Source organism: Chinchilla lanigera, unplaced genomic scaffold (genome assembly GCF_000276665.1).
Source record: "Chinchilla lanigera isolate Chin_1 unplaced genomic scaffold, ChiLan1.0 scaffold00104, whole genome shotgun sequence".
NCBI lineage: Eukaryota > Metazoa > Chordata > Mammalia > Rodentia > Chinchillidae > Chinchilla > Chinchilla lanigera.
This window is the reverse complement of record NW_004955505.1, coordinates 7,164,582-7,181,647: the sequence shown is the minus strand read 5'-3', so window position 1 is coordinate 7,181,647 and position 17,066 is coordinate 7,164,582. Positions and strand designations below refer to the sequence as shown.

The 17,066-nt window shown below is 37.5% G+C and overlaps 1 protein-coding gene across 3 annotated transcripts in view; it reads left to right on the top strand.

Moving 5' to 3' along the window:
- Positions 1 to 446: 446 nt before the first annotated feature.
- The window catches only part of Mrps35 (mitochondrial ribosomal protein S35), a 41,332-nt gene continuing 24,712 nt past the window's right edge, over positions 447 to 17,066 (top strand). The window contains exons 1-5 of one of the 3 annotated variants that reach the window (XM_005407159.1): positions 447 to 599; positions 2,572 to 2,609; positions 3,821 to 3,988; positions 6,049 to 6,109; positions 9,396 to 9,535. In XM_005407159.1, coding sequence (XP_005407216.1) covers positions 488 to 599; positions 2,572 to 2,609; positions 3,821 to 3,988; positions 6,049 to 6,109; positions 9,396 to 9,535 — 519 coding nt within the window. In that variant the 5' untranslated portion in view covers positions 447 to 487. Of the gene's footprint in view, positions 600 to 651; positions 1,106 to 2,568; positions 2,610 to 3,820; positions 3,989 to 6,048; positions 6,110 to 9,395; positions 9,536 to 17,066 lie in introns of those variants that run through there. The other 2 variants (XM_005407158.1, XM_005407161.1) reach the window with 2 other exon arrangements.

Genomic DNA, 17,066 nt, shown 5'->3' with positions numbered 1-17,066 from the left:
TATATGACCAAAGATATTCTTGAATTAATTCAATATTGTGCCCAAACTGATAGTCTACCAGTAAAAACAGTTTACACAATTTAAAAAATAGATACGTAAGTGTAGAAAAGCAGCAGCTGCAAGTTATCAGGGCCCTAGAGTAGCCAGCTTGACGCTAACTCCCGGACCAACTCGGAGGACTCCAGACCAGGCCTGCCCCTGTGAGCCACCTCTCCCCTCGTCCCTTCCGGTATTTACTGGCAATTGTCTTTAACCTGATTGATTGCATTAATTCCCCCGCCACACACACACCGGTTTTCATTACTTTTTTCTCTTTCGGGGTTACGTTCCTGCACTGTCCACTCAGGCTCTAAGTCCAAGGGCCACGAGTTTCCGGCTTCTCCGTTCGCGGGGCGGGGCAAGGCCCGCGCGCCTGCGCACGGCGGCCCAGGTCCCGCCCCGCGACGCGAAGCGCGCTTGTTCCTTCTGGCTTGCCGTCCTCACAGCTATGGCGGCCGCCGTGCTTCCCCTGCGTTTCCTCCTGCAACCGGGGTTCAGAACCTTGCGGGCCTTCTCCAGCGCCGTGTCCTCGGCCACTCACGCTCGGAGACCTGGCCCGCGTGAGTGTCTGTCGCGTGGTCGCCTGCAGGCTTCAGAGAGGTGAAAGGGCGAAGTACCGGCCCCACGATGGCGCCGCGGTGGCGGAGCTAGCACGACCCGCAGGCGGTGTTTTTCTGGCTGCCGTTGCTCCTCGGCTGCCGGCCGGCGCTGGCCGCCCCGGGAAAGCCGCGGACACGCGTGTGTCTTCTGCGTGCACACACACCTGCGCGGTCGGCGCAGTCGTGCGTACCGCCTCTGCATTGCTGTGTGCAGGGGGTGTCGACTCGGTTCTTCCCGAGCGAGAAGGGCAAGGGCTGTGCCAGAGGAAAACACAGCTCGGAGTTCTAGGTCCCCAAACGTGGTACCTTATTTCAGCGGGGTGTAGGGCTGCCTTCATGCCGTGGAGGAGTCCGGTGGAAACGACTGGTTGTTAAGGGAGAAGTCCTGTGTAGTGTGAGAGGAGCTGTAAAGAAGTTTTGATGTATGATCGTCATGCCCTGAAATGTCACAGCTTCTTTTCTCGAGGGTCAGTCTCGGCGGCAGGCATGGTGACTCTCCAGCTAGCTCACACATTCTACTTGGGAGCTACAGGCGGGGCATGACTGACTGAATTGCTTTAAAGACCTCAGCTAAACTCATTTACATTGCTTAAAGCAAATTGAGGGGATAAGGAAATATCCTAGCCAGTTCTGTATATATCAGTACACAGAGGTAGGGCCTAATGCTGTTCTTCCAGGGAGAGCCTTCCATGTGGTCCTCCATAATCTTTGAAAGAATTGAGAATAGAACTTTTACGCCGTCTATTGACTCACACAGCGATCTGCTCTGCAAATGCCTTCACCCAGAAATAGTTTTACTACTTATCTGGATATCCCCTAATCTAGTCAAGTTAGTACCTAAGGTTAACCATCCCACCACCTAAATTGTCTGGTTTTATTTCCCGTTACATGTATCCATAATACTTACACTATTTATTTAGATTACTTGTTAAAAACTTGTCTTATTTGATGGAATGTACATTCTGTGAGACCAAGAACTATGTTTTGTTCTTTCCTAGTTTTAAAACTTCAGATGAATATAGTGAGATGAATAGAAGTATGTCAGATGAAGAAATGAGTAGGGAAAAGAGAAGGGGTAGGAGTCAGGCAGATACAAGGGAAGCACATTCCAAGCACAGACAACAAAAAATTCAGAGAAAGACCAAAAGGTCGTCCTGGTAGTTCATTATAGCTGTGAAACCTTGTGAAAGGAGAAGAGCTAGGGACAGCAGATCAGAGTGTGAACAGCCTTGTACACCCTGCTCATTTTACCTTAACTTCTTGCTCGTTAGTTTTGTTGACTGTGAGTGACCTCTAAAGAGGGATAGCAATAATACTTGTATTTCTTGTAATGAATTGGATTAAATAGAAAATTAGCTTTTAATGCAGTGTCTGCGTAAGAAAATACTCGATAAACATAGCTTTTATTATGTTGTACAACAAAACATTTAGAGAAGCATAAGGTAAATTTTTGTGGTACTTGGAGTAAGGTAATATTTTAACAGGTATAGACTTTTGTTATTAGTGTCATTGTAGCATTAGCAATTGTTATGTACAATAAAGAAAGAAAAACTGAAGCATTGTCTTTCTGGTAGAAAGAGTAATTCCAAATATGAACAAGTAGATTTATAATTAAGATATTTCAAACCAATTATTATTAGACTCATAATCCTTAATTCTAACCTTAATGTTTTATTCCCAGAAAGTGAGTTTTTTTAATGTGAACTTTAAAATCTACTGAAAATATTTTTAAGTGATGAGTTCACTATGTCAGCAATTGCAATAAAAAGTTAGTGAGCTTTTGTTTTTCATTAAGATGATTTTAAGCTCTGAGTTATTGTTTCATTTTTATGTTATTGAATATTAAATTGTGTTAGAATTGGAGAATAATGATTGATGCTGAACAATTCTGTTTTAAAATTTTCTGTTGCTGGTTATCTTTTATGTACAGCAGAAAGAACATCCAAAAGTGAAAGGCAGATGAGAAGACAGGTAAACAATTTATGTACTTTATTATGTACTGTCTTAATAATTTCTGAAATTCTAAAGTGAGACAGATACTCATTAAGATGCAGAAGACTGCTGCCAAAGAAGACTTAAGACAGTTACAGGGTGACTGCCGCAGCTCCGGTAGGGGTTAGTCTTTGACTTGTGTTTGTGTGTGTGTGCCTAGAGAAAGTGTGTTTGAGAGGCAGACTCACATACTCCCAGGAAACAGGTATATAAGACAGAATATAGAACTACTGTATTTTTGATGGTACCTTTAGTGGGGATGCAACCTGCGTATATGCATGCATCTAGGCCAGTTCTGTGCCCCAACCCTGTTATGTACAGTTGTTAATCTATCTAGTTAGACCCTGTGGGTGTCTCTGGAGGAATCCAAGTTATAAGATCAGTTGATAAACAGGGATTCAGAACATACATTAGTTAAAAGTAAAATGGCACCAAATTATAATCATCTTTGGCAGTAATTTTCACAAGAATATTATTTCTAGGACATATACTGCAGATTTTGCTATTTGCTTACATGAATATTGCCATGTAAGCCCTACTTTTATATATGGGCCATCTTCTATTTAATACTGTTTATGTATGTTAATGTGATTGATTAAGCTACCAAGTAGCTTGGGCCTAAATAATCTCTCATTATGTATTATTAAGTCTGTTTAACACTAATTTACTTGTTTCCGTGTTCTGTCTTTATCTTTCTTATTTCCAAGTTTTTAATGTCTCATTATGTAGTGACTTCCATCAAAAAATTTTAGAAATTACATTTAGAAATACATATAGAAATTATAGTGTAATATAATTTTAATATATAAAAATTTAGAAATACAAATATTTAGAAATATATCAAAAAGCTAATTAAATCAATTTTTAGTAAAGAGCATGATTTTTGGGGGGGGGTTACTGTGAATCAAATGCAGGACCTTGTGCTTGTCAGGCAGGCGCTTGTGCCACTGAGCTATATCCCCGGCTCTGCGTGTGATATTAAAGGGGATCTTTACAGAGGGTTTGAGGAAACTAGAGATATTTAGGTACGTTTGGTGTTTTTCCACTTGCATAATAGCAGATTAGTTGGAAGTTAGATTTTATATAGTTAGATTTTCTAATTAGTTTTTATTTACCATAATCACAGCTTTTACTTTAAAATTAAGGAATATGTTTGTATTTTAAAATCTTAAGTATTTTATGAATCTTAGGCACTGCCTCCTAGAACGGAGAAAATGACTGTTGACCAGGATTGGCCGAGCGTTTACCCTGTTGCAGCGCCCTTTAAGCCCTCCACAGTGCCTCTTCCTATTCGGATGGGTTATCCAGTGAAAAAGGGTGTTCCCATGGCAAAGGAGGGGAATCTGGAACTTCTAAAGGTGAGATAAGATGCTGGTTTGTTGGATAAGACTAATACCTAAGTGAATACTGACCTTCCCTCCACTTTAGGGTTCACAATATAGCAGCATATAGTGTTTCTGGAATTTTTTCCAGGATTGTTAACAGGTAAGAATCAGTCATGTGATTTCTCTTGTGGCCTTTTCTGTTGTATCTTCTCTATGTTGTATCCTTTAAGTGGAACTAAGAAAAGTGAAATAATCTTAGATTTAGAATTGGGAAGTAAGATTCCATTTTTAAAACTTACTTTCCAGAAAGGGTAGAATATTATTTAATAATACTGTTATAGTCCACCAACTTTAACTTCTTTACTGCTTAAAGGGAAATACGTCATTTTAAATGTTTCACTTGATAACGCCTATATGATTTATGAACTTTGGGGTTTATGAAGAAAATATCATAGGTTGATAGATACATATCACAGGTGGTTCTTTTATAGTACTTACCATAGAAGTTATAATTGGAAAAGAGCTCTTTTTCTACTACATGAGAGTCTTCTTGAAAAACAGAAAAATTTGCTAAAAGATGATGTTAAAAATGAGACAGGAATAGAGAAAAGTGTTATTTTCCTCCTAGAGATAGATAAAGGAAATTTGGAAATGGAAACATTTCAAGAGACACAAGAGGCCAAGAGTGGTGGTGCCTGCCTGTAATCCCAGTACTCAGGAGTCTGAGGCAGGAGGATCGCTGCTAGTTGAAGGCCAGCGTGGGCTGCATAGTGAAACCCTCTCTCAAAAAGGCAAAAAAAAAAAAGAGAGAGAGACGCACACACATACAAGAAAGCAAATATTGAGGAAGACAAATCTTCAAATGAAGAGAAAAGAACTTAAAAAGAAGGCCTTTGGAAAATGTCATTGACTGAAAGTAGTAGCAGTACATTTATAATGTTGATAGTCACGAATAAACACAAAAATGCAGACATTTATGAACATCATTTATTTCTGGTAATATAATTGAATATTCTTATTAACTGAGTTAATAAAAGTACATAGGATGAAGCTGTCTATCCCATAGTTCCAGTGTTCGGTGCCTTTTTTTTTTCTTAATTAAAATAAATATATTCAATAAACACTGAAAGTAATAGACATAATTCTTGGAGTCACTTTCATTTTGTTCAGATTTTCTTTCCAAATGAGTCTGAGCAAAATCTTGTCTTTACATGCTTATCATTCAGGAAACATGGTAGTAAATGTTAATTATTTATTTGAAGGAATTAAGTGTCTGTCTTTCCTAAATTTTCATTGACTATATCAATTAGGTAACCTTTTAGCATATCATCATAAGCATATTCCTAACTTAAACTGTTAAGATTTACTAGCTTCATTTTTTCATTCATTAAATTTATAAAATGTTGATTATGTGTAAGTGGAAATAATACCATGCTAGTCTTTCTAGGAGAATTGGGATGATTAAGCAATGATCTGTGTGCTTAAGTGCATTCTGTCTTACTAAGAAAATATATGTATACACCTGTAGACTCATGAAAAGAGAAATACCATAAAAGTTACGTTTATTTTTCCAACGTGTTGCCATAGGATACTTGTTAAAGGTGAAAGATTTATATGATTTGAAAATACACCAGAGGGGCTGGGGATATAGCTCAGTGGCATAGGCGCCTACTTGGCAAGCGCGAGGTCATGAATTCAATCCCTGGTACCACCAAAAAAAAAAAAGAAAAAAGAAAATACACCAGAGTATCATCATACATTAATTGGTACTGAATATATATTGTAAGAAATTTGTTTCTTGAATTGGTAATATCTGTGACATAGAATTAACATAGTAAAAGAGCTATCAGATTTTATTTACTGCATAGTTTATTGGACCTGTTGTTTAGTTTTATGAGAAAACTGTCTTTTCCATGTTTTTATGACATTTAGCTTGATTTGGTAGCACACGCATAGTCCTAGCTATGCAAGAGGCCAGAGGATCACTTGAACCCAAAGATTTGAGAGCACTATGGTCAGCAAAGAGAATAAATCTCCAAAAAAATAAAAAAGACATTTTGCTCTAATTTATACCTTAAATTTCTTTGTTTTAGATCCCTAATTTTCTGCATTTGACTCCTGTAGCAATTAAAAAGCACTGCCAAGCTCTTAAAGGTAAGTAATTTACTTTTAATATAAATTTTTTATTGACTTTGAACATAAAATTAAGAGTCTTAGGTCTAATGAGATAGTCTTATAAACTGAGTTACTGTAAATTTCTCTGTTTTTAAAGGATTTTAAAATTTATTTTCAGTGAGTTTTTAGCTATCAACTCTATAAGAAATTATGAATAATAAGTAGAAGTTGGAACTATAATGTTTGTTCACAGGTAGATGAGGGACTTACTGAGTTACAATAATAATATACATAAAAATACTGAAGTTTTGCCAATAGGTACAAGTCAATATGATTCAAACTAAAGATAGTACAGAAGCATACTGAGTGGCAAAGCAGTCAGTGAGTTTAGGCATAGAGTGCTAAGAGTTATCATAAAGAAATTGCTCAGAATTATAAAACATTAGAGGTGATATATGCATGTGCTGGATCAAACAGAAGAACCTATGATGAGAAGCAAGTCCCAAGTACGTTCTTCCCCGTCCCCAGCTTCTCATCCCAGAAATGCTCTCTTTTAAATGTTATTTAGTTCTAGTAATTACTTCCAGAGAAAGAGAATTTATTTATACTTATAATATGTACTCTGCATGTTGTTACATGTAAATGAATAAATAATAGCAGTAATCACCACCTTATGATTGTTGTAGATTTATTGGTTTTAAACACCGTCCCATGTTTCCTAGGTATAAACTTATGTTTCATGTAGCACTTATGACTCCTACTTTCTATGTGCATAGAGAGAAATGCAAATTTTTGTGTAATTTGTATTGATTAAGCACATTTGAATTTTGGTTTACAGCTATTAGTGGTTGACTGTAGTTTAATTGAAGAATTAGTACTATTAAATAAGTCAGTGTATTCATGTTGACTTAAAAGTATATAAACTTTCGGTATACTTGTTAAGGCTTCTCAGGAAAAAAAAATAAAACCCAGCAACATTTCATAGCTTGATTTTGCTAGAAGGAAAATGGGATAGTGACCATAACTGTGATTACATTTGATCTTTTAGGAGGAACTTCCATTCAAAAAATTGAAGAAAATATAAAGAGATCTTAAAACAGGAATAAGAACCTAACTCTTGAAACAAGGGAAGAGAAATCTATTTCAGTTCATTTATGTGGTCTTTGCTTTTGAACCTTAGAATGGTTTTCTGTCCCCTCAGTGTTTGGTTCTGTATTCATCTGTGCTTGGAACTGGACCTAGAAGTGATTCCATTACTATACATTTTGAAAAATTTCATTTCTCCATTTTAAACATTTTTAAAGTTATGTTTATATGTGATGGTACTGGGAATTGAATGCAGGGTCTCACATCCCCAGTCCTTTTTTTTGGGAACCATGAATTGAACTCAGGACCTTGCACTTTCCAGGCAGGTGCTTGTGATGCTGAGCTATATCCCCAACCCTAAATTTCTGTTTATAATCTAGCAAAAGTAATGTTATTATTTACAGTACTTAAGTGACTGTTTAATCTTTCCTTAATTGTGCCTTACATTTTTGCAAGCCTATGGATTTGGTTGCGAGTTCCAAAAACCTCAAAAGGTTTTCAAATATTTCTTCTCAGTTTCCTTTCAGAGTACATCAGCTTTTATAACTTGCAAATGGAAAATCTGAAGTACAGGAACATTAGATAATTTACCAAAATTTTAACAGTCAGTGGCAGAAGTTAAATAAAAACCAAGGGCTTTTAAAGTCTAGTCATTCCTCTATTGGATGAGTGGTGGCTGTGTTTTTTTAGACATATAATCTAGGTAATTTAATTTACCAACTATAATTATCATCTGGTGATTGAAATGATTTATTCATGGTTTAAAAGAAAAACAAAGATTCATTGCAAACCTAAAAGCTTATGATGGTCTCCAAACTCGTTATTCCTGCAGAGTGCTTGCCAGTGATGCGTCTTACAGTGCAGGATGTTGGAACTGGTCCATTATGGGAATGAAATCCAACTCAGTAGTCTCGCTCTGTTCATTTTTTTAAATGTCAAAGCGTTCTTAATTCCCAAGATATTTCTTTGCCTTCAAAGTAACTAAAGTATGGATCTTTTAAACAAGATATTTAGGGAGTGGTGTGACCTTTGCTTACTTTGTAAGCATATATTTAGTCTCGGGTATCAGAAAGTCTTCGTAAACCAGAGTGACATTTTACTGATTCCGATTTAAAAATGAAATCTAAAATGAGCTAAGTATAGTACCTATTATTAGAAAATTATTAGCGTCAAAAAATGTTACTGGCAAAATATCACTCACTGTCCCTTGGATTATCACGTAGAAGTGTTTCCACATCCGCCTGTGATTATGACCAGCTTTTCCCACTTTGTACTTTATTGGAGGAAGCGTGGATGCATGAGGTTTAACATGTTCGACCCAAGAAGACAACTGCTTTTAGTTGTTCTTAGAGTGAGACTAGTTAGTTAAGCAGCGAGAAAGGGAGTCTGATAGTGTCAGAAGTTTACATCCCAAGCTAAGCGCTCTCTACTGTGCCAGCCTGATAGGAATAGAGTAGTATGAAGTCAGCTGTTAATGCTTGTAGAGGGCTGGGAGCCACCTCCCACTTGGTCCTTGAATTCAAACCTTCATGCTCTGGCGTCAAGAGCCGTGTTCGCAGTGCTCAGAACTTCCTGTTGTGGCTTAGGTCTCACCTCTCTGAACCGTTTGTCTTGCCAAAATATGAGGGCAGAACTTTTCCTCTTTCCATAGCCCCATTGGCACATAGGTATCACTTAGAGAAACATCAGGTACAGTATGGATCTATATAAGAATGACTTAGGTTTGTACCTGTTTGAGTCTTTACTTAATTCAGTTTCTGGAATTATTGACTATACTTCAGTTCCATCTTAGAGCTTTCCTGAAACTTTTTCCCATCTCTTTCAGCTGGTCTTTCATAATCTTCCTTTGGGAGTGGATTAATATCTTGTTTTCCACAGACTTTAATGCTGTGAGCACTGAACTGTACTTTTTTAATTAGCATGTTTATAGTATGTAATAGTTACATTTGTTTACTTTTACTTGGTAAGGAAGAATTAAATTGACCCATACTAGGTATATTCAGAACTGTGATGCCCTTCCATTAAGGCAGGGTACCCCCCTTTTAAATTTTAGTGAACCTCATGTATGGTAAGCACATCCTTTACTACAAGCTGCCCCCTAGCCCCCTAGGTCCCAGAGAATCTCTGCTTTCATTTATGTGACCTCAGAGTGATTTTGGTAATTTCTGGCACCATGCTTTACAGTGACTGACACTTTACTTGCAAAATCATAATTGAGATAATTTTTTTAAATTGTCAGATTTCTGCACTGAGTGGCCAGCTGCACTAGACAGTGATGAGAAATGCGAGAAGCATTTTCCTATTGAAATTGACACTGCTGATTATGTTTCATCGGGACCATCTATTCGAAATCCCAAAGCACGAGAAGTAACCCTAAGGGTAAGAGGTAGTTTTGTTGTGATCTGTTTTGTTTTACAGTACTGAGGATCAAGCCCAGAGTAGTCTACCAGAGAACTAGATAGCTTATTTTTTTCTGAGACAGGGGCTTAGTTGCCTGTGTTGGCCTTTGATGTCTCTACTGGAGTCTCCTTCCTGGGGGTACAGGTATGTATTACCACACCTAGCTAAGATTTTTTAAAATAAGAATCACTGTAATACATTACTTGAAAGTGTATTTTATATGTGATTCGAAAGCTAATACATATTTGTCATGGAAAATGTAAATGTTTTAAATTATAGAATAAAGTATTCTATTCAGAAATAATCCTGGTTAACAACAGTAGCTCATTTTAATACATAGGCAATCTACATGTATTTGTTTGGTTTTTCTTGGTTGGTTGGGAGTTTTTTTGGTTTTGTGGGCAGTTTTTTTGAGACAGAGTCTTACTCTGCAGTTCAGGCTGGTCTTGAACACTCTTTATGTAGCCTAGGCTGGCCTCAAACTCATAGCAATCCTCCTGCCTCAGCTTCCTGAATACTGGGATTACAGTCGTGTACCACCATACCTGGCACTACCTGTACGCATTTTGATTGGATAAAACCATATGTGTTTAATAATCTGTTCTTTTTCACGTTCTAAACATTTCCCAATATTAGTAAACTTTAAAGTTTTATTCTCAGTGGCTACGTGGTGTATATAGATACATAGATATATAGATATATAGATATATCTATATATATAAGGACCTGTTATGTGCCACGGCAGTGTTGGAGGCTGGGGATGCAGTGTTGTTGCAGTGCTGGGAGTGTCCCCATGCAGCGAGCATGCTAGGTAGGCAACTACCACAGAGCTGTGTCCTGGTCCCATAGGGTTGGTCCATTCTGATATAATTCACCTGAGACTCAGATGAGAAATATAAGAAGTTCAGTTTCTAGATACATCATAATTTGTTTAAAGTATCTATGTTATGTGATATGGAGCATTCTTGATTTTACAGAGAAATCTTTCATCTTTGTCCAGTTTAATATGATGTTAACAGTAAGTTTTTCTTCAGGATTTTTATCAAGCAATCATTGCATTTTTTCAGAGCCTTTCTCCGTGTCTATTGAGATGATCATATGATTTTTGTTTTTGCTTCTGTTTGATATTCTAAGTTTACTGATTTGTGTATGTTGAATCATCCTTACATTCCTGGAATGAAGCCTGCTTGATTATGGTATATGATCTTTTTGATGATTTGTTACATTGAGTTTGCCAGTATCTTGATGATTTTTGCTTCTATTCATTATAGACCCTGGCCTCTGCTTTTTTAAGTTGGATCTTTGTCTGATTTTAGAATCAGGTACTGCTAGCTTCCAGGAGTAAAAGATTTTGGCAGTACTGCTTCCCTTTCAGTTTCGTTAGAATTTGACGACTATTGGCATTAGGTCTTCCCTGAACTTCTTGTAGAGCTTGTAGTCTTACTAGGTCTTTTATTAATGCTTCATTTTCACTGTTGATTATTGGATTATTCAGGATTTTTGTGTCTTGGTTCTGTTTTGGTAATTCATATGTATTTAAGACTATCCATTTCTTCTGGATCCCACAATTTATTTTAATGTAGATTTTTGAAATACTAATAAACTGGAGTTTGTCAGTGTACCTTGTGATTTCACCTTTTTCATTTCTAATTACATTAGTGTTTTATTTCCTTTTTTTTCATAATATTTGCTGAGTGTCTGTTTATTCTTTCAGGGAACCAGCTTTTCATTTCATTGATTCTTTGTAGTTCTTTCTTTTTTTTTAAATTTTTTTTTTTTTTTTTTGGTACTGGGAATCAAACTCAGGAACTTGCACTTGCCAGGCAGGCTCTGTGCTGCTGAACTACATCGCTAGCCTAATTCCTTGTATTTCTTTTCAGTCTCAATTTCATTAATTTCTTCTCTGATCTTTATAATTCTTTCTTTGTACTTAGTTTGGTTTTGTTTTTATTTTTCTAGGGCCTTGAGGTGAATCATTAGGTTATTTATTTGGTATACTGTGTTTTTCTGATGTGGTCATTCATAGATATGAATTTCCTTTATAGGTCTGTTTTCATTGTTTCCCTTAGGTTCTGTTGTGTTGTACTAGCGTTATCATTTGATTCTAGGACCTAAGTCTTTCCTGATTTCTTCTGTGAGCCATTGATTATTCAAGAGTGTATTGTTTAATTTGCACGTGTTTGCATAATTTCTGTGCTTTCTTTTGCCGTTGATTTCTAGTTCATTGCACTATGATCTGATAATATGCATGGATAATTTTGATTCTTGTATTTACTTAAGCATGCTTTATGGGCTAGTATGTGATCTACTTTAGATAAGGTTCCAGTACTGCTGAGAAGGATGTATGTTTCCTGTTGGGTGGGACCCTTTGTAGATATCTATTAAATGTATCTGTTCAGAAGTTTGGTTCAGTTCTGATATTTTGTATTTGTTGTTTGTCTAGTTGATCTGTTTATGTCAGTAGAGTGTTATGGTCCTCCACTATAATTGTGCTGATGTTAATCTGTTTCTTATGTGCAGTATTGTTCATTTGTTCGGGGTTGGGGGTGTTTTGTTTTGTTGTTTGGTATATTTTGTTGTTTTGGTAATTGAGGCTGGACTTGAACTCACTGTGTAGCCCAGGCTGGCCTCTAACTTGCACTGATCCTCCTGCCTCAGACACCCAACTGCTGGGATTACAGGCATATGCCACCACACCTAGCCAGTAGTATTTGTTTTATGAAGTTGGGTGTGCTGGTCACGGGTGCATATGTGTCTATAATTGTTATGTCTTCCTGTTGAATTAGTCTCTTAAGCAATATGTAGTGACCCTTTTTTGTCTCTTTTGATTAGTTTTAGCTTGAAGTTTACTTTGTATAAAATTAGGATAACTGTTCCTGCTTATTTTCACTTTCCTTTTTATTGCATAGAAAATGGAATATTATTTTTTAATCCTTTGATTTTTAGTCTTGAAATTTCTTTTTGTATTAAATGTGTTTCTTGTATACACCCAATGGTGTACCATTGGATTTTTTTTCTTGATCATTCTGCCAATCCATATCTTTTGATTTGGGAATTGAAAGTTATTATTATAAGCCATTGGCTTATTCCTGTCATTATATTATTTTCCTGTTTCTGATTCTCTTTTTTCTCCTTCTGTTTAACTGCTCACCTTACCTGCTGTATTCATTCTATTAGACTGTGTAGGTGTTTTTGGTTTTATTGTCTCTCTAGGATATCCTTGAGAATTTTTTGAAGTGCTGGTTTGATGGTATTGAAATTCTGAAGGTGCTCTTTGTGGACCTTATTCCTCCATCAATTTTGAAAGATAGTTTTACAGGATCAAAAAGTCTTGATTTGAAGTTTTCTTTTAGAGTTTGAAACACTTCATTCCAAGTTCTCCTGATCTTTAAGATTTGTTAAGCATTCATTATAATTCTAGTGGGCTTATCTTTATAAGCAATTTGTTGCTTTTCCCCAATAGATTTTAACACTCTGTCCTTACCAAGTGTGGTGATACATACCAGCACTCAGGAGGCTGAGACAGGGGGATTGTTGTGAGTTCAAGGCCAGCATGGGCTACATAGTGAGTTCAAGGCCAACCTGAACTGCATACTGAGAGCCTGTCTCAAAGGAAAAAAAAAAAATCCTTATGTTGAGCTTTTGAGATTTTGGGTATGATGTGTTATGGAGAGATCCCTTTCCACAACATATTGTGGCTATTTGGTGGTCTGTATGTCAAATTCTTTCCCTGTATTTGGAAAATTTTCTGCTCCTATATCTGTAAACTGTTTTTATGCTGTTTGTGCTGTCTTCAGGTTTTTCGCTAATTCAAATTAATCTTATTCTTTTTTGTATCTTCAATGGCTGTTGGCTCCATTTTTCATGTTCTCTTTCTGTTTTAAGTTATCTCAGAATAACTGTTCACCTGACATCAGCCCTATCTTCTAGTTTTGACACTGTCCTAACACTGTCCCTTCCACTGCCTATACTGTCAATAGCGTCTTTAATCCCCTGGATTTCTGTTTAGGACCTTCTCTTGGACTCTTAATCCTTTGCTAAACTGGTCATTCATTTTTGTAATGTTTTGTTTGGTTCAGCTAGCTTTTTCTTAGTGTCTTCTGTAAACTCAGTGATCGTTTTGTCTATTGAGTCCATTGTTTAATTATATCTTCTTGAGCTTCCCAAGCACCTTACTCATTTTTTTTTCTCTTTTCATCTATGCCTTCATATAATTCTATGCTATGTTTTTTTATTTCCTCCCCACCAGTTTCCCATGGATCAACTCTTGCAAGTTTGGGAGTTTTTTGTGTCCCTCTCAAGTTTTTGTTTTCTTTTTTGTGCTGAGTATTGCAAGTTAATCATAGTGGGAAGACTTCATTGCTGATATGGAGATCTCTTTAGTTAGTGTCTGCTTTTCAGTGATGCATTCTGGCTGTGGATAACTATCGGCCTTTGCCTCTGTCCCAGAATCCACACACCTCTTTATGTGGAAGCACAGGCTACCGTGTATTTGGCCCAGTACTCAGATTTCTGTATTGCTAATGACACAGAGGCAATCCAGATATTGCCGTGCACATTATTGATATACCGTAAAAGCCAATCACTGGGGATGGTGGCACAGGTATGCAGTACCAGCACTTAAGAGACTGAGACAGGAGGATCCCCATGAGTTTGAGGCCAGCCTGTCCTCTGCCTAAGCAACATAACAAGACTATATGAAAAAAAAACCAAAGGAAAAATAAAGAACTAATAGCTACCATAGGTATAGTCAGTCCATGTTGTCTTCCCCAAGGTTGTAGTTACTGTAGCAGCTGCCAGTTGCTATGACTCTCTGCACCCCTAGTTACCACTTTCTCTCCTGGCCTCCATATGCCCCTGTGTCTATCCATCCCAGCCTAATCAGTCATCTAAGTCCAGGTGTATCCCTGTTCTCATTGGAAGATGGGGAAATCAGACAGACCTCTTAGTTCTATGTGGGTTGTATGCAGCAGTAAGGACGTTCCCGCTGTCCACTGATCTTACACCAGCACTTTCAAGACCCTGCCTCCTCTAAAAGCCACACATGATCAGCCTGTGTCCTTCCTGAAAGCTTAAACTCCTCAGGGAGATCTTTTGTCAAGCCCCACCCTGGCCACAACTATCTCTTGTGTATGTCTGATAGCCAGTTGGTGTGATAGGGTATATAGATGTCCCCCAAAAGATTCTCATGTGGTTATAGGTGGGACTTTTCAGAGGTGGCTGGATCTAGGGTATGATGCTGGTATTAAGTATTTGCTGCTGGGATTAAGGGTATGTGGTACTAAAATAATCCACTAATTGGTTTGGCATAGTTCTGGGTGTGAATAATGGGAAGGTCCACCCTGGGTGTGGGTGGCACCACCCAAAGAGTGGGTAGCGTGGAAGGGATAAAAGGGAGTGCTTTCTGCATGCCGTGAACTATTTCTGTGTGATGCTTCTCTGCCATGCCACCTGCCTTGGAGCAAGCCAATTATGAAGTGAAACCTCTACACAATAACTTTGCTCCCTTAACTTGAGAGTGTTGGGTATTTTGTCTCCTCAACAAGAAAGTAACTAAGATGCAGGATTACACAAGAAACCCTGTAATACAGTTGTTCTGTAGTAGTTCTCTGGCTCCGTCCTAAACATTCAACCCTTTTCCAAAATAAGTCGTGATTAAACCCTCTGAAATACAGGTGCGTGCCACAGTAGACCTTTTTCTCCAACTCTAGCTTGTATGCAGAAATCACTTTTGGAGTAAAACCCCATGTTGTTTTTGCACTTTACAATAGTTGTGGGCTTTTGAGGGGTTAGTTCTGCTGGCCTTGTCAGTTGTTTCTTCCTGGAGCTACCAGCCCTCTCCAAACTTACTGTGTGTCCGCAGAAATGGGTCCCCCTTTCTGGGAGCCAGGGTGAGCTTTCCAGGTTGCTTTATTCTTTTCTCTGTGTTATGTTCTGTTTCTCTAGCTTCTCTTTTTTCTCTTCACCAGGTTGTTGTCCAGGTATCTCGATTCCAGGTCCCAGAGAGGTTATATATATTGCTGCTGGTCACTACTCTGCCATTTTTAATCTCCCCAGGAGTCATTTTTTATATCATGCTTCTATCCTGTCCTGTTCCTTGCTGCTAACATGCTTCAACTACTTTGTTGTAGCCCTTCTAGACTACATCCACTCTGAGCAGTGTGTTGAGGCTCAGTGAAGGTGTTCTGGGTAGTGTTGTATAGTTAAGACTAAAAGCATGACTAAGGTAATACAGTGATAGTAACAAGTATTAAAATACTATTTAAAAGACAAAAAAAAAATTAGATAAGCTGGGCATGGTGGCGCATGCCTGTAATCCGGGCACTCGGGAGGCTGAGGCAGGAGGATCTTTGGGAGTTTGAGGCCAGCCTGAACTACAAATTGAGCTCAAGGCCAGCCTGAACTGCATAGCAAGACCCTGTCTCAAAAAGACAAATAAAATAAAATACTATTTAAAGATTCTCAGAATTCTAAATTCAGAGAAGTAAAGTGGTATTATTTTCTAAATGTTTGTAAAAGTAGTTTGGAATTAAAAATAACATGCTGTCAGAGGCTATGGCAGGAGGATCACACGTTCAAGAGCATTGTGGTAACTTAGCAAGACTCTGTCTCAAAGAATAAAAGCAGGCTGAGGACGCAGCTCAGTGTGAAGACTGCAGGTTCAATCCCCAGTACCAGGGTGGAGAGCACCCTTAGTTTTGTATAAGACTTTAAAAGTGCTGTCTTCCTTTAGTATTACATATTTCCTACAAAAGTCTCATGCATTAAGTTGTCTGAAGAAACAGTCTCAGGGAGGTGAAATGATTTCTTTTAGGCCACACAGTGGCAAATCTAATTAAACCTAGTTTTTTTGTGAACTTCGAGTCCTTTAACCATATCATACTTCCATGTAAGGAAAATGTTTTACATATTTACACATTTTTTCATTATGTGTCTATTTTCTTTTAAAATATAGGCAGTTGAAGACAGACACGATAACCACAACCTCCTGTAATTTAAAATGTGAGCATCATTTGGGGAATAATGTTAATAGCACAGTATCTATTATTTGAAAAATTGCAAAAAAATCTAAAAGTTCTTTCTGAATTTTGGTGAAAGACAGTCCACACAACACTGAAGTCTGTCTAGGTTAACGGCTACAGTTCTGTAGTGCCTTTGAAGTGCTAGCAGGTGGCATGCATATGCCATACAACTGTTTCTGAAATAGAGTTTCTGACGTGAGTGCTATATGGGTTTTGGACATTAAAATGTTAATGTGTATATGAGTTGGTTTTTTGTTTTGTTTTATTTTTTTATTTTAAACTAAAAGGAGGAAAACATTAACAGACAGACAACCTTTTACAAAATAGCAAAAGAACAGTACAGACAATACAGAGTTACAAACAATGTGGTAGGAAATTAACAATGCTTGTTGTGTTACATATTGATATCTTCAAAGTGGTTCCTCATGAAAACAGAGACATGCAATAGTGATCAATCAAGGAGCATTCACAGTTTCTTTCAGCAAAGA